Source organism: Zalophus californianus, chromosome 3 (genome assembly GCF_009762305.2).
Source record: "Zalophus californianus isolate mZalCal1 chromosome 3, mZalCal1.pri.v2, whole genome shotgun sequence".
NCBI classification, from domain to species: domain Eukaryota; kingdom Metazoa; phylum Chordata; class Mammalia; order Carnivora; family Otariidae; genus Zalophus; species Zalophus californianus.
In genome coordinates, this window is record NC_045597.1 from 73,701,558 (window position 1) to 73,728,935 (window position 27,378).

Genomic DNA, 27,378 nt, shown 5'->3' on the forward strand with positions numbered 1-27,378 from the left:
TGTTCCATCTTAATTTCTTTGTGAAAAGAGGAGAAACACAATTTCTCTTTGATTTTTACCTATATTCTATAAGTAGAAATGTTATTTTAAAATATTGTTCTTAAAAGCAATGGCTGTAGCAGACTGATAACCTTTCATACAGGAGTCCACAAATTTCTACTACAGTGCTGCCCTGGGCTAGAGGAAACAAAAATAATAGGTCTTTTGCCTTCAAGTTTTCACTTGGAAGAAATATGAATGAAACCAGCTTGTTCGACACAATTCATGATATTATAATAACATTAATAACTAACACTGATTAAGAGCATACTCTATGGGCCAGATACTGTCCTATGAACTTTGAAAATATTACCTAAATTCATAGTTATAATATCTCTATATGACAAGTATTATTGTTATCTCAATTTTACAGATGAGGAAGCCCAGACACAAAGAGGTCAAACAGCTTGTCCAAGGTCACATAGCTAAAAACTCTACAGCCAATACAAGACCCAGGAAGTGTGATTCCAACACTGCAACCTCTTAACTCATACACTGAGATATTCAGGATCCCAAGCACATCAATTTCTGCTAAGATATGCTGTCCTTAAAAAAAAAAAAAAAAAAAGGAAAAAAAGAGCCCATTAAAATCAACTCCCCTACATATACTAGCCAATCTAAAACTCTTACAATATCCTACTGTCCCAGTAACTTGGTATTCTTTACTGTAATTATTCTTTACTATATATTATAAAAACATATACAGATTAAAGATAAATGATATAATTTTAGGCACAGATTAAGAACGACACACACACAACACATACACACAGTGCTGAAAGTTTATTCCTTTAGAAAGGTTTGTTTTGCTTTTTCATTGTTGAATAATGTTTTTAGAAAATTCTGGGTATAGTCTCACATGTCCTTGGTCTCTCTTTTATTTCTCTGCTCAAACGTCAACTTCTCTGAAAGGCCTGCCCTAACTACTCAGTCTCCCACCCTTCCTATCCCCATCCTTCTTTTACTTCCCATTTATACCACCACCTTAAATCACATCACGTATGTATTTTATGTCTGCTGTTAGAAAATAAACTGCGTGTGGGGCAGTTTGTTCTCTGCCATATTCCTACTACCTAAATTGTACCTGAAATAATATTATGGAATGAATATGAATGAATGAAATGTTGCCTTTGAGGAGAGCAACCTGGTTGAGGGCAGACAGCAGCAAGATCAAGATCCAGCTCAGTGTCCTGACCCTCCATCTTCCCACTTGCAGCCCTGGATTCCCAGCCTGGTTAAAGATGTGAATTCTGATGTGGGTGAGGGAAGGAGAGGAGGGTGGTTGCATGCATGGACACCTAGAAGCAAGGACAGGTTGGGGAGGTGAGGAGATGGTAAATCCTGCCATACTGGTTTTCGTTGTGAGGGAGTGGTGGAAAAACAAAGGGGTAAAAGACAGGGATATGGGACCATTTTCAATCCTTCTTTCACCTTTACTCCTACACAGACTCTTGTCTCCAAGTATTTTGATTCTTATTTAGCAGTTTTGTGTATCCATCCTCCTATCTCCATTCCTACACTTACGCCCTCCTTACATTACACCTGGACTGTTAGAAATGCCACGGAATGCACTACTGTCTTACAATGCTTCCTTCCACTTATCCATTCTGCGCAGGCAGGGGATAAGAAAAAAAATGAAAAACTTTGGGGCATTCCTTAGCTCAGGAATCTTTACTGGCTCCTTTACACTGGGAAAGAGACACCGATTTATCCTGGAATACTGTATTTATTTTACAAGTCTGCCAACTTTAATACTCAATGAGTTACTGGAAGGCAGGCTATGCCCATCTTATGTGCTCTCCATAGTGCCTAGGACAGTGGCTAGCAGGTAGATGCTCATGGAACAATCCTTGTTTCACAAGCATCTCTCACCCATCCTGGTCTGAGATACTTACCCAACACTGTACGTTAGAGGACACTTTATCATAAATACAATTTGTTTTCTTTTTCACATGTGGAACTGTTGTCTGCCCTCTCTCCAAAACCGCATAAGGCTTTTTCTGACAGACCCATATTATATTGTTATCTTTTCCATTTCTTAGGGCTGTGCCCCTGCTAGGTTCACATTTGCTGTACGGAGATCCAATAATCTAGATATGGAAGGAAGTCATTAAAAAAATTGCCAAGACAGTTGATAAAGTTTCAAAAAGAAAAACAAAAACAAAGACAAAAACCCAAGAATCTGAGGACAAAAGCACTGGGTTTGGGGACTTTATAAGTATTTGAAAGCAGACTGGTGGATTTGGGTGTACTTCCTAGGAGCCCAGTCCGAGCGATGTTACAGCGATGGTCTCAGACTTTAAATTATGCTAACCAAAAAGATGACTCTTGTCTAGCGATCTGGGGACTATCTACAATCTTAAAGTTTCAAGGAGACAAAAAGAAGGGTGGGGAATGGTGTGCCATAAAACTTGATATGCTTTATTTCTTGAAATGCAAGACACTCTTCGATCAGAATGGTAGTAAATGGTCTACTTTTCGGGTGGACATTTTTTTTTTAAATCACTACAGAGATTTTGTAGGCACCTGTGCATTATACCAACTATTTAGAGCACTTACATGTTACAGCTATATGCAATTTATAAACAATTAGTTTGTAAAGTGCTTTGAAAATAGAAAGTGCTGCGCAAGTACTCAAATTAGTATGTATTTAAAAGGCTTTGGTATGGAATCATTTTATTTAATGACTGGCTCTTCAAAAGGCATAGTGCTTTACAGCTGAACAAGATTTCTAATTTTAAAACATTAATATTAGTTTATTTAAAGTGAAAAGCTATTAGAGAGCAAATCAGAGATACTGATCAAGTTATTTTTTCACAGTTTATATAAATACATTTGACTCCTATTTATGTCCCTCACCCTTTTATAGAACAATTCAGGCTTCCCTCAGGTTCCAGACTTTATGCAAATTCCTTCCACTCATACCTGACTCTTGGTTATCCTGCCTGCCCTGCCCTTACTTTTTTCCTTCCCCCCATCTGCCTTCTGAAGTTGTTTTGTGTGAACCTGTGAGTTTATGGCCACTCTAAACAGAGGCAAGCCAGCAAGCCACATTATCAGTGAGGATAAATCCTCTTGAGAGCAATGAAGCCATGAGCCGTGGCAGTAGTTACCAATGGGTGCCTTTCCCACTGTACTGCTATAAATCACTTCAGTCTACTATCATCATCCTATACCTCTACGTCCACTAATTAAGCTTTGCTTTCATCTCCTGAAGGTCTTGGTTCAGAGGTATTAAACCTCATTTAAATAATCCTGTTTACCATCCCCACAAGGAACACTCAGAGGCAAAATTTTAGATGAGGCAAAGAAAGTTCTGATCCTTTCCCACCTAACCCCTTAGGTCTTCCTGACATCTTCAAGTGCTAATTTCCTTGCAATGACACCGGCTTTCCAGAATCTCTTTCAAATCACTCCAGAACACTCCCTATCCTAGCACTATGACTTTGACCTTCTTCCCTCATCCCTGCTCCCACTAACATTTAACTCTCCAATGCCCTACAGTGAATTTTCTTGACTGGAAAACCCAAACTAAGCCCTTTTTCTATACAATGAGTGCTCATGTTTAGCCTTCTCAGGCACTAAATATGTCCAGTGCCCAACAACCTCCTTGTTAATGCTGATCAACACTTTTCTGTCCTCATGTGTCTCATTCAACATCATTTTTCCCTCTCTGAAAGCACTGGCTTCCACAACTCTCCTTTCTACACCTCACTGGTTGCTACTTTTATACCTAACCTTTAATGCTGAGCTTTCTGAGGGCTTAGTCTTGGACCTACTTCTTTTATCACACTCGTTTTTATGGATTTTACATCATTTGGATGGCAAGAACTCACAAAGTTTCTCTACAGCTTAGATGTTGTGCATGGCCTCCAACTCATATATCCACTGCCTACCACATTCAAAATGGACCTTTTGATTCTAGTTACCTTTTCCACTTTCCAACCTATTTTTCCCCTTAAGCTTCCCCTTTCAGTACTTTGGCCCCAAACCTAAGTGGGAGTCATGTCTCACCTTCCATATCTAATTCCTGAGGTTTACCAATCCTGTACCAATTCAGTTCTAAAATATATTTCAAATCAACCTTCTTTTGTCCATCACTAGCTTGCTGCCCTTCCAGGCCAATGACACTCTTAAGAGTTCCTCTCAAATTCATCCCTCCACTGTACTCAAAGTATTCAGATGTCGTTCCCACTGTACTTAAAATCCAAACCCCTTACCACCCCGGCTCTTCTTCTCACCGTTATCCATAGCCTATGCCCTTCTTGCTTACCATGCTACAGATAAGCAAATCTTTCAACATCTTTAATTCCTCAGACCTCCAGTTTTCTGCCTCAAGACCTTTGCACAGCTCTTCCACCAAAACACATTCTTTTTGCAGTTAGCTCCTTCTCTTCCTGTAATCTTTGGAAGAGCTTCCCTGCCTTCCATACCAAAAGCTGACTGCCCTCCCATGTTTTCTCTCTTGATTCTGTATGTTTTCACAGAATTACAAGTTTCAAAAACAAAAACAAAAACAAAAAACAAAAAACAACTCACTCCTGTATGTATGCTCTAGGAGAACAAGACCTGTGTCTCATCCAATACTGTTCTATCCCAGGGCCTGGTATATACCAGGTGCTCAATAAATACAGAAATATATTTATCCAAAGAAGTTGAGTGCAGGAAATGTAGGTTCTAGGCCAGACTAGTAGGAGGAGGTCTGACTGGAGTGAATAAAAGGTTACATGCCATAACTGCCGACATGGATTTAGCTAGTATTTTCTAATTGTTTACTACCCATCAGGCATTGTGCTGCAAGTCAATATAGTGGGTAGACAATATAAGCACTAACAATAGCATAGTAAATCCAAGACTGGGAAACGCAGGAGTAAAATGAAAGCACATACAAGGGCCCAAACTAGGTTGGGAGCCTGACCTGTAAGTTCTTCCGTACCCTAGGGCACAGCAGAGTAAGGGTGTTCCAGGAATATGGAACAGCAAAAACAAAGGCCCCAAAGCACAGAGTGCTGGGGGTGGGATGCTCAGGTTCAAAGTTGACAAAAGATTTAGGGTGAATTAAGAGTCAAGTTGGGGTAGGACAGATATGAGACAAGGTTGATGAGATTAATAAGACAGCTCAGAAGTGGTTCACTAATATTTTAAGTTTAAAAAAAAAAAAATCATTTTCCAAACACGGAAATTTCCTTTTCCCCATCCTTATTGTAACCCTGGGCTATACTTAGATACCCACATAAGGACTGAAGATGTTGCCTGGTCATGCCAGCTTTCTCCTTTTATAATATAAACTCTCTGGACCTACTTAGGTCCTTTCTGGCAAAATATTTTATTAATGTCCTGAAATTAAAGCAGTACACTGGCATCTATCCTAGAATATGCTACCACAAAGATGGAGCTAGATCCTACCTAACTCTCCTGTGAAACCAGAATTCTCACAATTCTTTCAAGTTATTCCCCACCCTTGCCCAACCTACCAGTCATAGCAAAAGATGTAATTCTCTCATGATTTACTAGAAATATCTAGCAAGAAGCTAAATCCTCCTCCCACTTCCACCTTTCTTTCTTTCTTTCATTCAACCAACCACAGTCTATCTGGGGTCATGCTCTATTGCATCTCTCCCTCTCCCCCAATCACAGCCATGAATGCATATTCTTTTGAATTCCCTTGATCAAAGCCCTTGTCTAGGCCTCTAATTTTCTCCTAGCTTTCTTACTTTCACTGTTGGCTCAATTAAAAGAAAAAAAAACAAAAAAACCCCTGAAACAATCTTCCAGATGAAGCAACAAAAACCACTCAAATTAGTTTAAATAAAAGAGGGAATTTATTAGATGAGTACAAAGGTTCTTGCGGGGATTCCAACAGCTGTAATGGGTCATAGCTAGAAGCACGCCTTTCTGGAGGACAGATCGTGTTGTAATCACAAACTTCTACTTCTGGGTTTTGCAAGATCACGAAGAGAATATCCTAGAGGATAGTCCTCCCCGTATAGTGCATAAGGGACTAGAATGTGGATTCATTTCTGCTTGCTTTTTGATCCTTATATTCCTTTATGCTGGCCTCAAACTTGTCAAGCACATGTTGGCAGACATTCATGAGCTCATTCAAGCCTCTCTGAAATGGCTCAACAGCTGGAAGAGCACCTCGAGTCTGAATGCGTAAATTAATTTTGCTCTCTGAAGGATGGGTTGTAGTGTAACCACAAAATTCCACTTCCGGGTTCTTCATGATCATGTAACGAAGAGAATTTCCTAGGGTATGGTCCTCCTCGTGCAATACAAATGTCACACAGTGTCTATCTGTTCCAGCTGCCTGGACCATTTCCAGGGCTGTCTTCCTCTCGCCTTCAGCCATTGAGGTCTTCAATCCAGATATTTTTCTACACACATATTTTTTATAAAAATGAGATCATACTGAATATGGTTTTGTAACTAGCTTTTTTCATTTACTATATCACAATTGTAACGTATTACTCTAATGCGCTCCAATTACAAAGAATTATTTGTATTAGTCCCTTATTTTCCTGCCTCCACATATTCTATCAGTAAATATTTAATTATTGCCTCCAGTTTCTCCCTACTCCATTTTACCGTCCACATGGCCACAAGGGCACAAACTTAAATGTTTCCTAAAATATTCTTTCGGTAGAATCACGAGAAAGGGATAGGATTAGAATAGGGTGGGCTCTGCTACAGAATGAAAGGGTATTTAAAGGCATACAAAAACACAAATCTTCTGAAAAATTGGGACTGCAGATTATCATCGCGCAGGCCCCACTATGGTTTCCATTTGCAGGAGATAAACTAGAATGGAAATTCTGAAAAGTGTCAATCAAGCAGGAGGGAGAAAGAACGGAGCGCACAGAGTGGCTTTATTAGCAATCTACACAGAGTAAGCTGGGCCACAGTTACAGGGGCTTAGGCCTGACAGAACGCACCAATATCAGCACTCGGCGAACGGAGACCTGGTGCGTGGTCTTACCTTAGTTTCATTTACTTTTGCTGTTCTCGCTCGGGTGGGCAGTTTAGGGACTTAACTCCGGCCTCATAACTTGTGCTCCCTCCAGGACACCTGGTTGTACCGAGCGCCTCTACTCAAATACATGTGTCCTCCCTTCCCTTCCCAGTCGGGGCCCCTTCTCCCCGCTCAGGCGCCCACTTCTCTCTCCTCTCCCGTCCTCCCAGCCAGGCCCTCGCTGCCGGGCCGGACCGCGCCGCGGAGGCGGAGGCCCCGATCGGCCACCGGCCCCTCGGCCCCCCGCTCCCGGCTCAGGGCGCGGCCTGCTACTCCCGCCCGTCCCCACCGCCCACCCGCCTCCACGGCCGTTACCTCTCCAGCTCCTGGTCCTCTTCCATCGCGGGCCGGCTTCCGGGATCCTCAGGTGGTGCTGGCGGATCGGAGGCGCTAACCCATACCGCGAAACGTGCAGGCGAAGCAGGAAGGAAGGAACGACGGACGGAAGGAGCCGAGGACGGAAGGAGGAAGGAGGAGCCGCAGCGGCGCGGCGAGGCCCAGCCGCTGGGCGGGGCGTGTACGTTCCGCCCGAAGGCCCCGCCCACAGGCCAGGCTCTCGGCGCGAGGAGGGCGGTGGCCAGACTGGACTCGCTCACCTGGAGCTCCCGGAGCCAGTCCGCCTGCTGAGCTAGCGGGGACAGGTGGGGTAGGTCTCCCCGCCCACTTCAAGGCCGAGACCCGCCTGTGGGCGCTTGCGTTCAGCCCTTGGCACCTTCCGCCAGGTGATGGCGAAGGGGGCGGGGCCCTACCTGCCGCCCCCAAATCACTTTCCTCCTTGGGGCGGAATCAGACCTCTTTCAGACATGCCGCTTGACCCGTGGGGCATGTGTTATTCTGGCGGGACCCCAAGCCTGGCGGGGGTGGGGGGGTGTTCAGGGGATGACAGGCTTAAACTATAGTTGATCAATACACCTTGATGAATTTCACAACAGAAAAGGATGAATTTAAGATTGTGTTTTGTCATCCGCGATCTTGCAGCTGCACACCTCAAATGGATCAAAATAAGCCTTCGTTTTTATCTTTGTGGGGAAGAGCGAGAGTTTGGAAGGAAACTGCTTTTCTCCCCCCTTCCTTTCTCTCCTAGAATCTTTTCTACACCTGTAAGACGTACGTACTCCTTGCTCTGGACTTCCTTTTCCTTTTACCCTTTTGGCTTAAACCTCCTCACCTGCGGAACCTCCCTCTCACCTTTGTTCCCAGGTGCCCCTGCCCCCGCCTCGGCAACCCTTCAACCACCCGGACTCGCTCCCCGCCCTGCTTTTTCCTTCGTACCTCTCCTCTCTCCGTCCCCTCAGGTGTTCTTCGCTAAAAACCCCCTTCTCCCTTCCTCAACCTCCTACTCCCCTCGCCCTTTTCAGCCCGGTCAGTCTCCGTCCCTCGCACCTTACCCCAGAGTCCTCTCGCCTCAGCACACCTGTATTTCTGCTTTCCTGCGCCACCTGTTCTCATACCCCCAACCCGATTCCCCTAGATGTTCACTGCCTCCCCCAGCTGTTCCACTTCCTTGCGGCGGTCCGCGGTGAGCGCTGATCCACTTCTGGAGCGTGTCTTCTGCGGCCGGGGTAATCAGGCGGGCGGCAGGGACAGCCGAGACCGGGTGGGGGAGGGCAGGCGGCGAGGGGCGGAGTGGGCTCACTCTAACGCGGGAGTGACGGCCCCGGCCTGGCCCTCCCCCTGAGCTCTCGGATAGGTGGGGCCGCTCTCTGGCCCGCCTCTTTCCCGCCCTGTGCTGCAGCCGGTTGGCCTAGGTGCGTGTCGGGTTGGGCGGCTCGGCCCCGGCGCTCGCCCCCGGGAAGGCAGCAGGGGCGGTTGAGAAGTGAAGTCTTGGCCAGAGTTTACTTCTTGCCAGGAAATCCGCGGTGGTGGCAGCGGCGGCGGCGTTTCCCGGCGGAGCGGAGGCCGGCTGGCTCCCCGCTCCCTCAGCGGGCCGCGGAGAGCGGACCTGGCGCTGGGCTGCGGCGCCGGGAGCCTGTGCGCGCCCGGGGCGGCCGCGCTTTCCCAGTGAGTAACTTTGCCCTGCCCGCCTGGCCCCGCGCCCTGTCGCGGGTCCCGGGCAGCCGCCTCAGGTGCGGGCGTCGGCGGGGTGTGGGGCAGGGGCGCGCGGGGGGAGGCGGCCGACCTCCGCAGCTCTGCTCCTCGCTCGCCCGGGCTGTGGGGGACGTAGACCCGGACCCGCTGTGGGGCTGGCCGCGCTGGTCCGGGGAGGGAGGGACGGGCTATCCTGAGCCGGGTGCCCGCCGCCGGCCCGGCGCCTGGGAGAGGCGGGAGGCCCCCGGCGGTTACCATTTGGTGGTTCCAGCCACAGTGTTGCTGCTCTTTGCGTCGTTTGCTTTTTTCCAGGAGGGGAGAGGTGGGGATGAGTTTTTTTATTTCCTGCGTGTGTGTTGTAAATGAGAGTGGCACTAGCTACCTTACATCGGATCTTGTTCTCCAGGAAAGGAATAGGGAGATACCCACCGTCCCAGCCTGTTGCCTATGAATTCTCACCTTCCCCTTGAGGCTGGAGAGGTGGGAGATCTCACGTCTTCAAGGGGGTAATTTCAAAATATGGATCTCGATTTGGAAGCAGTTGCACACAAAGCACCATTCAGAAAGGACCTCGCTCGCTTTCAGAGCTTTATGCCGTATGTTTCAGACAAGGACTTTTGGCATATGTAGTGTTTCTTCTGATATTTCAGTTTGCAGTTTAGGTTAGGAATCAAGACGTTCTTATCTACCTGGGGCTACAGTACACTGAGGCATGGGCTTAATTGTATAGATGTTTCTCCTTAAATCACAGAAACCAGAAACGAAGTTGAGTGTAAAGCAGTGGCAGGAGGAACTAGTTGCGAGCCCTGGTTTATAGGAACTGCCTTCACTTTAAGAATTTCACGTTCTTGCAGCAGTAGTACTTATTTGTCAATTGGCCTTCCTCCCAGGACCGATTTTTAAATTTTTTTTTCCTTGCATGTAGTGTGGCGCAGCGCTGATGAAGTTGGATCTCAGTAGATCAGTTTTATTTTCTCTGACAGGTTTGATTCGCATCTCCACAACCCTTTAGAAAATGGACTTCGTTTTATCTAGTATCGTTTTTGGCCTGTCAAAGCTTTGTTGAGCCATGAAAAACAAAGTTTTGCCTTTTTGCTTGTCCAAGTCCCACATGTGAGTTTTCCCGGAGGGATAAAATGTAGGCCAAATCAGAACCAAAGTACAATAACACTACTTTTAATTTAGCCCACTTGTGTGTTAACATTCCCAATTCTGTATCTTGTTTCTCTCTTCTCATCAAGTTAGAACATTTTCATTATTTATTTATTCAGCATGTAGTAGAGTGCCTGTTGCCTGCTGCATGCTCAGACATTGATGGCAAGGGTCAGTTCTTTCCCCAAAGGTGATCATAGTCTTATTGGAAGCTGATCCATACCTGTTCCATTAGCTACCTGAAAGTAATTTGAATAAAGTGCTGTGGGGACTTAGAAAAGGGAGCATTTCTGCCTGGAGTTTGCTAGGAAGGACCTCATCTAGGTATTTAACTCTTCAAATTGCTGTGGAATTTTCTCAGTACCTTCTAGGCAAAGAGACTAACATGTAGGGTGTTGCATTATGAGATCCACATGTAGTTACTCTGGCTGAGGGGCGCATTGTTTGGCGTTGGAATAGTAGTCAGGGGCTGGTGTATTATTCATTTCAGAGCACTTAGCACTTTGCCTTGATTACAGTAGGCACTTAAATACTTGTTGAACTGACTTGAACAGAAACATGGAGGATTTTGTGTGCCAATTGAAGAAAATTGGACTTTATCTACTTAGTGATACATAGCTGTTAATTTTAAGTTTTTTCAAAAGATTTTATTTATTTTAGAAGAGAGAGAGGGTGAGTGGGGAGCAGGTGAGGGTGGGAGAGGGAGAGAGAGAGAGAATCCCAAGCCCACTTGAAACAGAGCAGGGAGGCTTGCGCTCATTACCCCGAGGTCATGACCTGAGCCAAAACCAAGAGCCAGCTGCTCAACCGACTGTGCCACACCGGCATCCCCAAAGCTGCTGATTTTAAATAGAATGTCATGGGGCACCTGGGTGGCTCAGTTGGTTAAGCACTGGACTCTCGGTTTCTGCTCAGGGTCCTGAGATGGGGCCCAGAGGCAGGCTCTGTGCTTAGTGGGGAGTCTGCTTAAGGATTCTCTCTCCCTTTTCCCCTCTCTCAACTTGCTCATGTGTGCGCTCTCTCTTTTTTTCTCAAATAAATAAATCTTAAAAAAAGTAGTGCTTGGCACATAGTGAGGACTTGCTAGATGCTGGTTGTTCTGTGTGGAGGTAGCGGAGGTAGAGCTGATGGGGCACTGAGGAGGTATATTTGGTTAGACTAGGTAAGTGATTAGATATGATCAATGAGAGGATGATTCCTAGGTTTTTTGACTTGAGGCATTGGAGTGTACTGGTTAAACTGGCTGTGAAGTCAGTACAAAAGTTGAATTCCATTGTTTACCCATAGAAGTACCATCCTGACCTTTGGTTTCCTAATATTTAGGAAATAATCGTAGTACCTGTCTAGTAGGGATCAAATGAAATTACACATAAAATGCCCTTGGCAGAGTACCTAGCATGTTACAAGTACTCAGTAAATATTAGTTGTTCCTTTAGTGATGATGACATTAATGAGCTAGTAGAATGTTGGAAGATACGAAAAGGAGTGATTAAAAGCAACTGAAGTAGAAATGGGGAAGAGAAGATAATTAGTTTTGGACCAATCCAGTGAAGTGCTAATGAATGGTTGAGATTTCTGTGATGAAGATGTTGGATAGATGTGCTGGGCAGGAGCTAGAAAAGAATGGAAAAGAGGAAATAAAGAGTTCGTATAAAGCCTTTGTGGGTGTTGTTAGCTTTTTTTTTAAGATTTTATTTATTTGAGAGAGAGAGAGTATGCACACAAGCAGGGGAAGGGGCAGAGGGAGAAGAGGGAGCCTGACATGGGGCTCGATCCCAGGACTCTGGGATCATGACCCAAGCCAAAGGCAGACAGTTAACCGACTGAGCCACCCAGGTGCCCCTGTGGTTAGCTGTTTGGAAGATTTGAGGAAAGGGGAGGCAAAGAAGAGGCTTATAATATAGCAGTGTCAGCAGTGTTCATGCTGAGTATTAGGCATCTCTATCCTTAAAATGAGTTTTGGCCACCATCACAGGGAAGCTCTGGGCTCATAATCTGGTTGGCTCTGTTCCCTTCTACCCCTCCTCTTTCTTTCCTTTCTGATTGCCCCCCAAATTAAATTATTTTTTACTATTCAGTGTCATTTAACTTTTCCGTGCTTATGGGGCTAAAATTCACTCCAGGCCCACTTTCATATATCAAAATCCAACAAGGTTTCTAGAAGAATCAAAGGTCTTGTTTCAAAGGTTCCACTCAGGAAGCAGTGTTGGTTGAAAAAAAGATACATGTATGTATATATGTGTGTGTAATATATATGATTTGACACGCAGGATATACGTACATACACATACATGTGTGTGTATATATACACACATGTATACATATATGTGTTGTATATATGTGTGTACATACACACACACATATATGCAAATCTTGCATGTCGAATTATGGTTGTAGAAGACTTGGCCAGGCCTAAAATGACTCTGTTATGGGGCCTGGGAGATTTACAAAGAAAATTCCTTTCAGTTTTCCTCTCCTATGTCTCTTCCTCTGAAAGTACAAAACAGTAGAAAAGTCTGATCATGTAAGTTTTTGATAGGTTGGAGTTAAAAGACATGGCTATTTTGTGTATTAGTCTAATGAAAATTTGAAGGAAATTTTTTAATATTTATTTATTTTTATTTATTTTTTTTAAGATTTTATTTATTTGAGAGAGAGAGAATGAGAGAGAGCACGAGAGGGAAGAGGGTCAGAGGGAGAAGCAGACTCCCTGCTGAGCAGGGAGCCCGATGTGGGACTCGATCCGGGGACTCCAGGATCATGACCTGAGCCGAAGGCAGTCGCTTAACCAACTGAGCCACCCAGGCGCCCTGAAGGAAATTTTTTAAAAAGCAAGTGCTCATAATATACATCATGATAATAAACTGTCATCTGGTTAGCGTGCTTTTAAGCAGGTATCGTAGGATCTGTTCTTTAGAGAGAATGCTTCAGGTGAGCAGGGATCATATCAGTTTTGCTCACTGAACAATCCCCAAGTGCTTAGAATCATAAATAGTAATGTACGCATGAATGAATGAAATGGATTCGTTGGCTTTGATCAGTCTTGGCTCACAGATTTCTCTGAATCTTTGGAACAATCATTGGTCAGAGGGAAAACAAAAGAGAATTGAGCCAGCAAGGAAACTTCAAGCGCTTCATGTACCCACAGGAAGGTACAGCAACTGTAATAGAATTTATGGCTCTTCCAATTCAGTGACTTCAATACCTACTACTGTAATTATTTACATGATTCCCTCCTTTTTCACATTTTCCTTTGACAGCTGTGAGGGGTGTGGTGGGAGGAGCAGACTTAGGCAGGGTTATTGCTTGGTTCAGAGTCGAACAGACAATAGCTGTGTCATAACTCTGTCCTCTCGGTTATTAGCAAAACTCTGGAAGTCTTGCTTGATTAGAAAAGCTGAAAAAATAGTAGAAGTCTTTTGGGTAGAGGGTTTAAGCATAGCTTACACCTTTATCTTTCCAGCCTTGAGGTTTAGTACTGTTACTTCTGACAATCAGAATCCCTCAGTGGAAAAATTATTTGGGGGAAAAATTATTTTTGCTCAAAATTGGACTGGGTAAGAGAAATGAGAAGTAGAAAAAAAGTGCAGGAAATAGGCAATAAGCCAGTAAAACTATATACAATATACACACAAGTATATATGTGCTTTTATATATATATATATAAATATGCTATAAACAGTCATGTGTCCACTTAAAAAACATACCACTTTCATATGTAAAACAAATGAGGTTTTAATTTTTTCTCTTTATTGAAAGAGTAATCTTAGGGTTCTTTTAAATAACAAATTGCCCTAAAGTGTGTAATAGCCATTGTAAGAAATGTTTATAACCAAGTTTTGAGGACCTGTATCTCTCACAAAAATAAGATGTACCTGACTATAATAGAGCTTCTAAAGGTTCTGTTGGCTATTACTTTGTTTTATAGATAAAAGTAAAGTAAGTCTGGAAAATATTTATACCCTTTCCTCTGCCCTCCTATCCCGCCCCCCCCCCCCCCAAATTAAGAGTTTGGCTACCAATCTAAAAAATTAATGCATCATTCAGAATTCTTAATACTGTTCAACCAAACTACATAAATATTGAACAAATAAATTGGAGTCCTTCACTTATATCTTCATTGTTGTGACCATTGCCACTTTTCTTCCACATGATTTTAATGTTTGAACTTTGAATTGTATTTGTATAAGCATGCTTGATGTGATCAACACTGGGCTGTGTAGACCATGAAAGACTGTCCCTGCCTTTGTACAGCTTAAAATCTTAAAAGACATTCAGTCAAGGAGTTAGTCATTCCAAGCAGGGTGACTAATGCCTTTCACTTCTAGTACCTTTACTCACCTCCAGTGATCTTCACTTCCACTGTATTTTAACATTCCTCCAAACTTTTCACATCAGAAATCCTGAATTTATATATCCAGTTCTCTGACCACAGCTTCCTACCCTGCCCTTCCCGCTTTCTCCCACCCACACTTTCTATTACAGTGCCCTTCCTCTTGACAGAGACAGCTTGCCCATCTCTTAATTCCACCTCCCCTTCCCTGTTGTATTAACATCTGTTGGTGTCAAGGTCTTCTTCCCTATCCAGTTTGGAAGCCCTTGTTAAGCACCTGGAATATGCTTTCACTGGTACCTCTGCCTTTCTTGAACTTGTTTTTGTGCTGTGTCTGCCAGATAATATCCCTGTTCTGATTAACTCTGCCTTTTCTCCGGGAGTTGCTTTGGTAACACCAATGAAAGGCCAGGCCCTAGATGCAGGTAATTGTCCCTCAAACAACCCCTCCCTACCATTTCCCCCAGTCAGTTATGTTTATTTGGCACCTATGAGTGCTCTGACACTGACCTAAGAACACTGGGGTATCCTAATAGAGCTTACATTCCAGGGGAGATAGACATTCATCAAGTAATAACACCCACTATAGTAAAGTGCTCTGGAGAAATAGTAGAGGGCTATGTTGTCCAATACTGTAGTCACACATGTGGCTATTGAAATGAGGCTAGTCTTTTTTTTTTAAGATTTTATTTATTTATTTTAGAATGAGAGAGTGCGTACCGCGAGTGAAGGGAAGGGCAGAAGGAGGAGAGGGAAAGAATCTCAAGCAGCCACCTTGCTGAGCATGGAGCCCTACTCGGGGCTGGACTCAGGCTCGACCTGGGGCTCAATCCCATGACCCTGAGACCATGACCTGAGCTGAAACCAGGAGTCAGACACTTAATTGACTGAGCCACTCAGGTGCCCGGAAATGAGGCTAGTCTGAATTGAGATGTGCTCTAAGTGTGAAGTACACACCAGATTCTGAAGATTTAGCATCAGCATAAGGTAAAATACCTCAGTAATTTTTATATTTACATGTTGAAATAAGATGATAAATTCTGGGTATATTGGGTTAAATAGAATATTAAAAGTAACTCATTCACTTGTTTCTTATTTTGTTTTGTTTAATGTGGCTACAAGAACATTTAAAATGACCTGTGTGGAGCATACCCTGTTTCTATTAGGTAGCACTAGTGAGGGGAACTAGTCTCTGGGCAGCTCCGTGTCCCTGAAACCTTCCCTGAGGAAGTTGTCTTTGAACAGATACCTGGCTGAGTAGGCGTTGCACAGGTAAACTCTCCTCAAAAGAAGTCGGGCGGGGTGCCTGGGTGGCTCAGTCCATTAAGCATCTGCCTTCGGCTCAGGTCATGATCCCAGGGTCCTGGGATCGAGTCCCGCATTGGGCTCCCTGCTCCTTGGGAGCCTGCTTCTCCTTCTCCCTCTGCCTGCCGCTCCCCCAGCTTGTGTGCTCTCTCTGTCAAATAAATAAATAAACTCTTAAAAAAAAGGAAAAGAAAAGAAGCAGTCAGGTGGATGGCCTTTTGAAGGAGGGTGAGAAGATGAATGAGGGAGGTGGCAGAGAGAGGCCTGGGTTCAGGCCAGGGAGGAAGGCAGGGCCAGATCACATAGGCCTTATTGGCCCTAAATAAGGAACGTGTTCTTCATCACTCATGGGTTATTCCAGACCTTCATTACTGACAAACCCTTTTGTCCAAGCCCCACTTCTACAGTCTGGAAGTAATCTGGTCACTTAGTGATGATCTGATTTGATTTCTCGGGTTTCTGTCCCTGCCCTTCCTCACTAATGTATGTACAGTTCGGATCTGTGGAAGGCTAGCTTTTCCACACAGTGCTCTTGATCCCATCCTGCAGAGTCTCTCAGGAGAGGCTTTTGTTAGTTAACTCCCATCTGTGTTTATAATCTCTTTCCCCCTGCTGGCTTTTCTGTACCAGCCTAAATATGCTCCAGTCTTTTTAAACCTTTAAAACAAAGCTCCATTGACCCTACATTTCCCTCTAGTTATTCTTCTTACAGGATAACACAATAGTTTTTTAGTTTAACATTATATTTCATTTAAAGCAATATATTAAAAATGTGTTAACATGAAGTCAACCTAAAAGTAAGGTATTTGACATTTTTTTCTTATTAAGTATTTGGAATCTGGTTATATTTTACACTTAAAGCATATCTCAATGCAGACACTAAATGTTCAGTGGTTAAAGTAAAGTAAAAGGAATCTTATCAAAATAATAATTTAGGGGTGCCTGGGTGGCTCAGTCATTAAGCGTCTGCCTTGGCTCAGATCGTGATCCCAGGGTCCTGGGATCGAGCCCTGCATCGGGTTCCCTGCTCCGCGGGAAGCCTGCTTCTCCCTCTCCCACTACTCCTGCTTGTGTTCCCTCTCTTGCTTTGTCTCTCTCTGTCAAAATAAATAAATAAAAAATCCTTATAAAAAAATAATGATAATTAACAAAACTATTTTACACTCCTTCAATTTTTATTATGGTAAAAAATATAACATAAAATTTATCATCTTAACCATTTTTAAGTGTACAGTAGTGTTAAGTATATTCATATTGTTGTACAACAGATGTCCAGAACTTTTTCATCTTACAAAACTAAGACTGTACGCACTAAATAAAGCTCCCTGTTTCCTCTTTCCCTTAGGGCCTGGTTTCTGTGTACTTGATTACTTCAGATACCTCATATAAGTAGAATCATACAGTATTTGTCTTTTTGTAACTGGTTTATTTCACTAGTATAATGACCTGAAGGTCATCCATGTTATAGTATGTGGCAGGGTTTCTTCCTTTTTAAGGCTTAATAATACTCCATTGTATGTATATACCACATTTTGCTTATTCGTCCATCTGTTGCTGGACATTTGGGTTGCCTCTACCTCTTGGCTGTTACAGATAGTGCTGCAATGAACATGGATGTGCAAATATCTTTTTGACACCCTGCTTTCAATTCTTTTGGATTCTAGTTCTTTAAATACCAAAAGTGGGATTGCTGGATCATATGGCCATTCTATTTTTAATTTATTTAGAACCCTTATACTGTTTTCCATAGAGGCTGCACCATTTTACAATCTCACCAGTGGTATACAAGGATTCCAGTTTCTCCACATCCTCACCAACACTTGTTATTCTATTTTTTGATTGTAGCTTTTGATTATAGCCATCTTAATGGGTATGAAGTGATAACTCATTGTGCTTTTGATTTGCATTTCTCTGATGATTAGTAATATTGAGCATCTTCTCATTATGTTTGTTGGCCATTTGTAGATCATCTTTGGAGAAATGTCTATTCAAGTCCTGGCCCATTTTTTAATTGGACTATTTGATTTTTGTTGATTAGTAGAAGTTCTTTATGTATTCTAGTTATTAACCATTTATTGGGTATATTATTTGCAGATCTTTTGCCTGTTCCTTAAGTTGCTTTTTCACTTTGTTAATTGTGTCCTTTGATGTGATATATGTGATTGTGTGTCCTGTCGTCTATTTTTGTTGCTTATAATTTGGGTATTGTAATCAAGAAATCCTTGCCAAAAAAAAATCCTTGCCAAATTCAGTGTCATGAAGCTTACCCCCTGTTTTCTTCTAGGAGTTTTATAGTTTCAGTTCTTTAGTCTACCTAAGTCAGTGTTTGAATATGGTGTAACATAAGGGTCCAAACAAAATTTCTGAGACTTTGCTTATGGAAACAAGAGGAAAAGGACTGAAATACATGGAATAATTTAATTTGGGGGGACTGATGACAGTAATTAGGCTAGGACACAGTTCTCACATGATACTTAGTAATATATTCTAGTGTGAGTTTCTCTGTCCTTTTTGTCTCTTACAGTTGTGAGACACCAGTATGGAAACAATCAGTAGTCTAGGGCTAGCTGAAGCTAAAACATAAAATGATTGGGAAGAAGCCAAGTATCAGAGTGCAGGTGATTGCATTTTGTGCCTCTTTATTACAAATATGTAATGCATGTGGTCAGTTGCTGAGCATAACTTTTAAGGCCATTCTGTCAGGGCCGTTTAAAAAGATTTCAGAAGTATCCATAGCAATTAGATCTCATATGAAATATTTATTAGCCTCATTAATTTCTCTAATTTTAGGCTTTGTGCTTTCATTATAGATGAGATACATTAATTGAGGCTTCAATAGACTAATTTCAGAGTTTGTTAAAAAATTAAAAATAATTTTTCTAGGTTTCTGACCTTTTCTTTTTCCTGGTATATTGAGTACATTTGTCAACACATTTGAATGATTTTTCTACCTTTGAAAGGCATATAATAACATTAAGAAAGCTTTCAAGATTTATTCTGTGAGTCTGGATTTTTTTAAATATATAGTAGCTATTTACAGAAAGGACTAAAAATTTCAGTGAAACCATTTTGCAGGATATAGAAGGATGATAAAATCTATTAAAACATCAAAATTAACTTTCAACTAATGTGTATTGTGTTAATTTTTTTTCTTGTAAAGGGTTTACGTGTTATGAAGCTGTGTTCAGTATGATTTTTTTAGTCTTTCTAAATATGACAGTGTGACTGAATTTTCTTTAGTATAGTTTGGGTTCACCAGAGGCAATAAATCAAAGTTGATGCTGGAGAAAGCAGATTATTAAGTAGTTCTTAAAATGTTTATTCATAGTACAGCATTCCTTATGTCTCCATAACAAATTAATCTTTTGGTTATTTGAAAGCAAAATAGTTCTGTTAATAAAAAACAAAGAGGGGCGCCTGGGTGGCTCAGTCGTTGGGCGTCTGCCTTCGGCTCAGGTCATTCCAGGTCCTGGGATCGGGCCTGCATCGGGCTCCCTGCTCGGCAGGAAGCCTGCTTCTCCCTCTCCCACTCCCCCTGCTTGTGTTCCCTCTCTCGCTGTGTCTCTCTCTGTCAAATAAATAAATAAAATCTTAAAAAAAATAAAAATAAAAAACAAAGAAATTACTCTTGAAGTATACTAGGGTTTATGAAAGGATATCTTTCTGCAAGATAAAGCTTAATGTTCTTAAAAATATTTCGAATTCATTTTTAAAATAGCAATATTTCTTTTTTAAAGAATATTTTTCTGTCTGATAGCTCTTAGGAAGCAAACAGTACATCTGTTTGATTTGCCTTGTTGCATACATTATCAAGAACATTGGGGCATAAGGGTACAGTGGTTTCCGTTTTTCTTCTAACACTGTATTTTTTTTAATTATAGGAATGCTAGGTGTAGAAAATTTAGGAAATCCTATGCAAAGAAAATAGAAAATGGCTAATAATGCCACCAGTTAAAATTCTTTTAAAATCGTTTGTTCAAATATTTGAATATCTGCTCTGTACTTGTGTACCATTCTACCTATTTGGGATATGAAAGTGAATTTTAAAAGTTCTTGTTCTCAGAAATTGAGACTAGTCAGGTAATAGTTTTATCACAATTACTATATTTTGATACAAATATATTTATTTTTTTTCCAAATGTAAAGATTTGTTTTATTTTCTACTGGGGGAAGAAGGATAAATAGAACTATTTTCCAATTTGCTGTCCACTGTATACACACATACCCACACACATACATAAACATACACACACCAAAAATACCCCAACAAAAAAACAAAACAGAAAACTGAGAATCAAACACCAAAACACCCTCAAACTGCACCAATACGTCGTATTTTGACCGAAAGAATAGGTCCTGGAAGGAAGTGCAAAATGCAAAATCAAATGACCGAAAAATGCTGAACAAACAGCATTATTAATATACAAAATATTTATATGACTGAACTAGTAACAGTTGATGTTCTCCATGTCTGTAAAACTTTGGAACCACATAGCTGATTTGTCAAATCTAGTCCATGCCAGCTTCCAAACACCAGAAAAAATTTTAGTTAGCTTCATTCTTTGATGCCTCATCAAAATTTTCTATGAGATCTGGAACATCATCATCCTCTTCATCAGTATCTTCTGGTTTTGGTGCTTTGCTATGCAACACTTACCGAGGGAACTGTTCAGCTAACTTCCTAAGACTTGTTAAGCTGTCAGCACCAAGTGGACTTAAGATTCCAGGAAGCATTTCTGTGATTGGTTTGGCCTCTGCATAACCAGTAAGTGCAAAGGTGTTAGCAGAAAGGGAAGCTTGGACTTTGGGATTGTTGAAATGAATAACTGTCCCATCATCTTTAATTATGTTCACCTCTTCAATACCAGCTATATTATTCACAGCCAGTCTTTTTAGAGAACTCTGAAGTTTTTTGTCATCAGCTGTAGCTGTTCTATGTACCACCTTCTTTCTGTGAGCTGTACCCTTAGTCCCCTATCCAGACCTGAGCCTGAAGTTTGGCTAACTTTTCTTGATTCACGCTGTTGGTAAATCTGAAGCAGGGAGGGTCCTCCAACAACAACACACGGCAAGAGCAAGATCCAAATACGACATTTAAATAGTAAAACTTAGGCATAGAATCTTGTGGCAAGGCAGTAGTGTAATTATTATTATACATTATAGGTAAAGAGTAGTCCCCAGTGAAAAATAGTTTCAGCGTATTTGTGATCGTGCAGGGCCTGAGATAGTTAAGTAATGATTATGTATTCCCCTCCCCCCAACACTGGCTATTTATTGAATGCCTGTTATGTACCAGGCTGTTCTAGATGGCAACAATATAGCAGTGAACAAGACAAGTGGGATCCCTGCTCTTAAGGAGTTTACATGCTGTGGGGGTGGGGAGGAGAGAGAAACAATAAACAGGTAAGCAGATTAATGAAAAGGATAATGACATGCCAGGAAGAAAATAAGATGATGCGGTCAGATATTAATAGTCTGTTATACTGGTGACTAAAGTCTACAGCTGGTCCTCACATTTCCTTTCAGCCATTAGTTTGTCTTCTTCACCAGGAAAACTTTTAATTAATACTGCCAAAGAAAAATAGTGGCATCTCTGGTTCCTGTCCTTTGCCTTATCCTTTCCTGGAGGTTTCTTACTCAGTGAAATTGCTAAACAGCAAAAATTGGAAGGAATTTAGAGGAGAAGCAAGGCATCTGGCAAATCATCGATAATTTGTCTTTTCATGAAGCTGAGAGTTTGTTCAGTTTGTACCTGTCAGTATCTCAGCAGTACTTACTATTCGTATGTTCTGAGTTAACAAAAACAAACCTTCCAGTTATTAGGAGGGAACAAGGGCAAATGATTTTATCAATCCTTACGGAATTTGCAGTTTTATTGTCAAGTTTCTCATATTTCTTCAAAAAACTATGATCTGTGTCATAAGGAACTCTTGATTTGTAACTTAGCTGATTAAACATCTCTACAATTGATGTGTAAGACTTTTGTGCCCTGCTTTCTTTGGTACATAAGAATTTGGAGTGTGACTCATGACTCATCAGTTGACGTTGTGGTACATTTTTAGAAACAATGCAACAGCAGATTTCCCTTAAGCAGCAGTAGTGGAAGTGAATACAAGAAAACACAAATGAGCCTATCTTTGTGGGTGGTATTACAGTTGTATGTTAACTTGATTCTTGGAAGTGTGTTACAACACCTGACATCTCAATGAGTTTGAATAGAATAGGTATAAACTGTGTATGTGTCTTGCAACAAAATTCTTAGTATTTTTGTTACGTGGTAACTACATTTCTCCCATTTTTATGGTATGCACTCACTTTGCAGATAAATATTACTTAATATTTAGGCTTGTGTTTTACTTATTTGTGAAACACGGAGATGAGACACAGATGAAGAAAAAGCACAACACTTGGGCACAACACTTCATTTTAGTGCTCCATAATATTGTGATTTTTGATGACCATGTCTTGTTGGCTTACTTTGCTTTTTAATTTTAGTCATGTATAATCATAGCCAAGCTTGGCTATGTTCTACTTTATTTCCTTTAGTACATGCTCCTGTCATGGTATACTTCCATAACGCATATAAATCAACCTGCACAGGGGCACCTGGCTGGCTCAGTTGGAAGAGCATGTGACTCTTGAGCTTGGGTCATGAGTTTGAGCTCTACACTGGGTGTAAAGATCACTTAAAAATAAATAAATGAACTTAAAAAAAAGAGTCAATCTGCACAAATAGATATTTTATGAAAAAGAAGCCTCACTCCCACTCCTGTGTCCCAGCCACTCAGTTCCTTCAGAGTGGACTACTATTAGTAGTAGTAGTTAGTAGTAGTGTATCCCTCTAGACATATTTTGTGCATAAAAGTTCATGTGTGTATCTATCATGGACAGATGTTTTTAAACATACTGTTTTGGGGGTGCCTGGGTGACTTAGTTAAGTGTCTGACTCTTAATTTCAGCTCAGGTCTCAATCTCAGGGTCCTGAGTTCAAGCCCCTCGGATTAAAAATAATAATAAATACATACATACTGTTCTGTATCTTGATTTAAATTAGCTCAAAATTTGTTTTAATTTATTCTTCTTTTTGAAATTCAGTTTTTTATGTGTTTGCTGATCTCACCTGAATTGTATTACCTTAAAAAAGTGTTTATCTCTTGAAGAACACGTATTACCATGCAGGGGTTTTCTCATCTGGTTACAATTATAGAAAAAAGGATTATCTGACCTTTTTTTGAAACTATAAATCATGACCCTGTTGTTTATGCTTTTTTAAAGGGATAGCTAAACATAATAAAGATTTAGTCATCTTGATGATAACTTTCTTACTAGGTTCCTTTGATCTAGCAAATACAGTACAACCATGGAAGAATATCTATTTGGTTCATTTTAAATTTTGCTAAAAAGTTTGGTTATTAGGGAATATTGTAGTACAAATTACGCTGAATTAATAATTGTTTAACAAATCTTCTTGCTAATCATAAATGTCTTGGTGCATTTTACAGTGTTGATCAGTTCTGCAGGTTGTACCTTTACTGTATTAATGTTTGTAGTGGGCACTCTTAGGATAACTTTCATTTTAAGAAGTGTTGAGTGCATCCATTTTATTCTAAGAAGGGGAAGGGGAAAGATGGTCTTTTCCTTGAGTCCATTTAGAATATGATATTGATCTGGAGGGACAAAAAAGTAAATTATTTTCAGTAGTTTAAGTGTATCACCCTAGAGGCTTTAATTTTTTCATTGTTAAACTGCCTTCCCTTTGGGTGTGAAACATAATGGGCAGAATAGTAGAACTGCCAATATTAATCATTATAATAACTACCATTTGAGTGACTACTCTGGCTGTCACTCTGCTAGGAGCTTTAAATTTTCATTCAGCTGTTAATTGTGACAGTAATCCCATGAGGTCAGCACTTGCACTTTGCATTGAAGGAACTGGAGTTCAGAAAGTTTCAGAGATAATATACGATTTGGACAAGGTTAAGTGGTTACCTATGATTGGTAATCATACTTACTTGATCTGAAAGCCATTACTCTTTACTAAGTTGTTTCTCTGAAAAGATAAAGTTCTGATAGAGCCCTAATTGTTTTTTCCTTTTTGGTGAAGAGCATTTCATAGATCATTTTTCTTTCAACCATATAGTTGACCAAAGAAGAGGTAGGTTTCAAGTGTAAAAGGTCATAGACCTATTCTAGGACTCATAATGAGATGATTTTTCAAAAGAAACTAAGTGGGATTGTTTTGCTATAATGCAGTTGAATGATTTTACAGAAATTGTGGTTTTAATTCTGAAACCTGAAAGAGAAAGGTTGATTGCTGACTTATAAGTGAGATCATACAGTATTTGTCTTTGATTTATTTCACTTAGCATAATACTCTCAGGGTCCATCCATGTTGTTGCAAATGGCAAGATTTCATTCTTTTTTATGGCTGAATAGTATTCCTTTGTGTGTGTGTGTGTGTGTGTGTGTGTGTGTGTGCGCGTGCGCGTGTGCGCGTGTGCACGCGCGCGTGTCCACACATTTTCTTTATCCCTTCATCCTTAAGTGGATACTTAGATTATTTCCATACCTTGGCTATCATAAATGATACTGCAGTGAACATGGGGTGCATATATATTTTCAAATTAGTGTTTTTGTTTTCTCCAGATAAATACCCAGAGGCAGGGGCCCCTGGATGGCTCAGTCATTAAGCGTCTGCCTTCGGCTCAGGTCATGATCCCAGAGTCCTGGGATCAAGCCCCACATCGGGCTCCCTGCTCAGCGGGAAGCCTGCTTCTCCCTCTCCCGCTCCCTCTGCTTGTGTTCCCTCTCTCGCTGTGTCTCTCTCTGTCAAATAAATAAATAAAATCTAAAAAAAAAAAAAAATACCCAGAGGTAGAATTGCTGTATCATATGGTATTCCTATTTTTAATTTTTTGAGGAACCTCCATATTCCACAGTGGCTGCACCAGTTTACATTGCCACCAGCAGTGCACAAGAGTTCCCTTTTCTCCACATTCTTGCCAATACTTGTTATTTTTTACCTTTTTGATACTAGCCATTCCAGCAGGTGTGAAGTAATATCTCATTGTGTGTTTTATTTGCATTTCCCTGATGATTAGTGATGTTGAGCATCTTTTCATGTGTCTGTGGCCATCTATATGTTGTCTTTGGAAAAATGTCTATTCAGATCTTCTGCCCATTTTTAAATTGGATTGTTTGGTTTTTTTGCTATTGAGTTGTTAGGAGTTCTTTATGTAATTTAAGTTATTAACTGCTTATCAGATACACGATTTACAAAGATTTTCTCCCATTCCATAGGTTATGTTTTCATTCTGTTGGTGGTTTCCTTTGCTGTGCAGAAGCTTTTTAGTTTCATATAGTCCCACTTGTTTATTTTTGCTTTTGTTACCATTACTTTTAGTGTCAGAGCCAAAAAATCATCACCAAGACAAATGTCAGGGAGCTTACCACCTATGTTTTCTTCTAAGAGTTGTAGAATTTCAGATCTTATGTTCCAGACTTTAATTCATTTTGAGTTAATTTTTGTGTATGATGTAAGACAGTGGTTCATCTGCATTCTTTCGTATTTGTCTGTCTTATTAGCCGACAGCACTTATTGAAGAGACTGTCCTTTCCCCGTTGTATATACTTGGATCATTTGTCGTAAAGTAATTGGCCGTATATGTGTGTGTTTATTTCTGGGCCCCCTATTTTGTTCCATTCATCTGCCTGTCTGTTTTTAAGCTAGTACCATACTGTTTTGATTACTGTAGCCTTGTAATATAGTTTAAAATCAGGAAGTGCGATGTCTCCAGCTTTTTCCTTCCTTAATATTGCTGTGGCTATTCAGGATTTTTTGTGGTTACAAATTTTAGGATTGTTTGTTCTCTTTCTATGAAAAAATGGCATTGGAATTTCAATAGGGATTACATTGAATCTGTATGTTACTTTGGGTGGTATGGCCATTTTAACAATATTCTTCTAATCTATAAGCATTGAATATTTTTTCATTTGTGTGTTTCATCAATTTCTTACAGTTTTAGTTGTATCTGGGCTTTCATTTCCTTAGTTGAATTTATTCCTAGGTATTTTATTTTTTCTGATACAATTATAAATGGGATTGTTTTCTTAATGTCTCCTTGATAGTTCATTATTAGTATATAGAAACAAAACAGGTTTTTGTAATTGATTTTATATCCTGTCACTTTACTGATTTTGCTTATTCTAACAGTTTTCTGGTAGAGTCTTGAAGGTTTTATATATAAAATATCATGTCATCTGCATTTAGTGACAGTTTTACTTCTTCACTTCAATTTGGGTGCCTTTTTTTTTTCTTGCCTAACTGCTCTCGCCAGGACTTCAATGCTATGTTGGATAAAAGTGGCAAGAATGGGCATCTTTGTTTTGTTTCTGATCTTAGAGGAAAAAGCTTACAGCTTTTCATTGTTGAGTGTGATGTTAGCTGTGGACTTATCATGTATGGTCTTTATTATGGTGAGGTACATTCTCTCTGTATTCGTTTGTTGAAAGTTTTTATCATAAATCGATATTGAATTTTGTCACATGTGTTTTCTGAATCTGTTGAGATGATCAGGTGGTTTTTACCCTTCATTTTATTTAAATGATCTATCACATTGATTGATTTGTGGAGTTGAGCCATCCTCACATGCCTGGAATAAATCCCATTTGAACATGATGTATAATTTTTTTAATGTGTTGTTTAATTTGGTTTGCTGATGTTTTACTGAGGATTTTTGCATCTATGTTTATTGGGGATATTGTCCTCTAATTTTCTTTTCTTGTGGTATCCTTGTCTGGTTTTGCTATCAGGGTAATACTGGCCTCATAAAATGAATTTGGAAGTGTTCCATCCTCTTCTGTTTTTTGGAAGAGTTGAGACTGGTATTAATTTTTCTTCAAATGTTCAGTAGAATTTACCAGTGATACCATCTGGTCCTGGACTTTTGTTTTTTTGGGAGATAGTAATTGCTTCTTTTCAGAGATTGGCACCTAAAAAGTATATTTACCTTGACTGTTGTAATGAGCTTTACTCTGATTTTATTTTGTTTTATCAAATCTTTCTCATAACGGTACCTAGTGAGATGTTTACCTGCACGATTTGTGTATTTATTCTGTATGGTGTTTTTGGACAAGGAATTCCCCCCCCAACCTCCGCATTAAAATTTGATTTAAAAAATGGCAGTTTAGGTGCAAGCATAAGAAATAGGTTACTACAGGGCGCCTGGGTGGCTCAGTTAGTTAAGCGACTGCCTTTGGCTCAGGTCATCATCCTGGAGTCCCGGGATCAAGTCCCGCATCAGGCTCCCTGCTCAGTGGGGAGTCTGCTTCTCCCTCTGACCCTCTCCCCTCTCATGCTCTCTCTCTATCTCTATTCTCTCTCTCAAATAAATAAATAAAATCTTTAAAAAAAAAATAGGTTACTACAAAAAAGAGTAACATTTTCCTAGCTTAATGTTCTTCATAGTGACCCTTGGAGTGTTAGGCTTTCTTTTTTTAAAAAGTTTTA

At 40.7% G+C, this 27,378-nt stretch overlaps 3 protein-coding genes and 1 pseudogene across 9 annotated transcripts in view; 1 reads left to right on the forward strand and 3 right to left on the reverse strand.

The window, feature by feature from the left end:
• LOC113920616 (protein POLR1D-like) overlaps positions 1-7,493 on the reverse strand; it is a 43,040-nt gene extending 35,547 nt beyond the window's left edge. Inside the window, exon 1 of the mRNA XM_027590868.1 lies at positions 7,367-7,493. Coding sequence (XP_027446669.1) covers positions 7,367-7,392 — 26 coding nt within the window. The 5' untranslated portion in view covers positions 7,393-7,493. The remainder of the gene's footprint in view (positions 1-7,366) is intronic.
• LOC113920614 (DNA-directed RNA polymerases I and III subunit RPAC2) lies at positions 5,843-7,552 on the reverse strand. Its single transcript, XM_027590867.1, has 2 exons — positions 7,367-7,552; positions 5,843-6,416 (listed from the first exon to the last, which is right to left on the reverse strand). Exons 1-2 carry the CDS (start codon positions 7,390-7,392, stop codon positions 6,041-6,043), a joined length of 402 nt encoding a protein of 133 aa, XP_027446668.1. The 5' UTR covers positions 7,393-7,552; the 3' UTR covers positions 5,843-6,040.
• A 1,278-nt stretch (positions 7,553-8,830) lies between these two features.
• LNX2 (ligand of numb-protein X 2) overlaps positions 8,831-27,378 on the forward strand; it is an 80,064-nt gene continuing 61,516 nt past the window's right edge. For 5 of the 7 annotated variants that reach the window (XM_027589872.2, XM_027589868.2, XM_027589871.2 and 2 more), the window contains exon 1: positions 8,833-9,052. The gene's annotated coding sequence lies outside the window, so the exon portion shown is untranslated. Of the gene's footprint in view, positions 9,053-27,378 lie in introns of all 7 variants that reach the window. The other 2 variants (XM_027589874.2, XM_027589873.2) reach the window with 2 other exon arrangements.
• On the reverse strand, positions 20,415-21,027 carry LOC113920426 (annotated as a pseudogene).

Bases quoted from the DNA above. Each gene is read 5' to 3' on its own strand.
- LOC113920614 (XM_027590867.1), bottom strand. From the start codon at position 7,392: ATGGAAGAGGACCAGGAGCTGGAGAG. The intron at 6,417-7,366 runs GTAACGGCCGTG...ATATGTGTGTAG, and splicing joins GAGGACCAGGAGCTGGAGAG to AAAAATATCTGGATTGAAGA.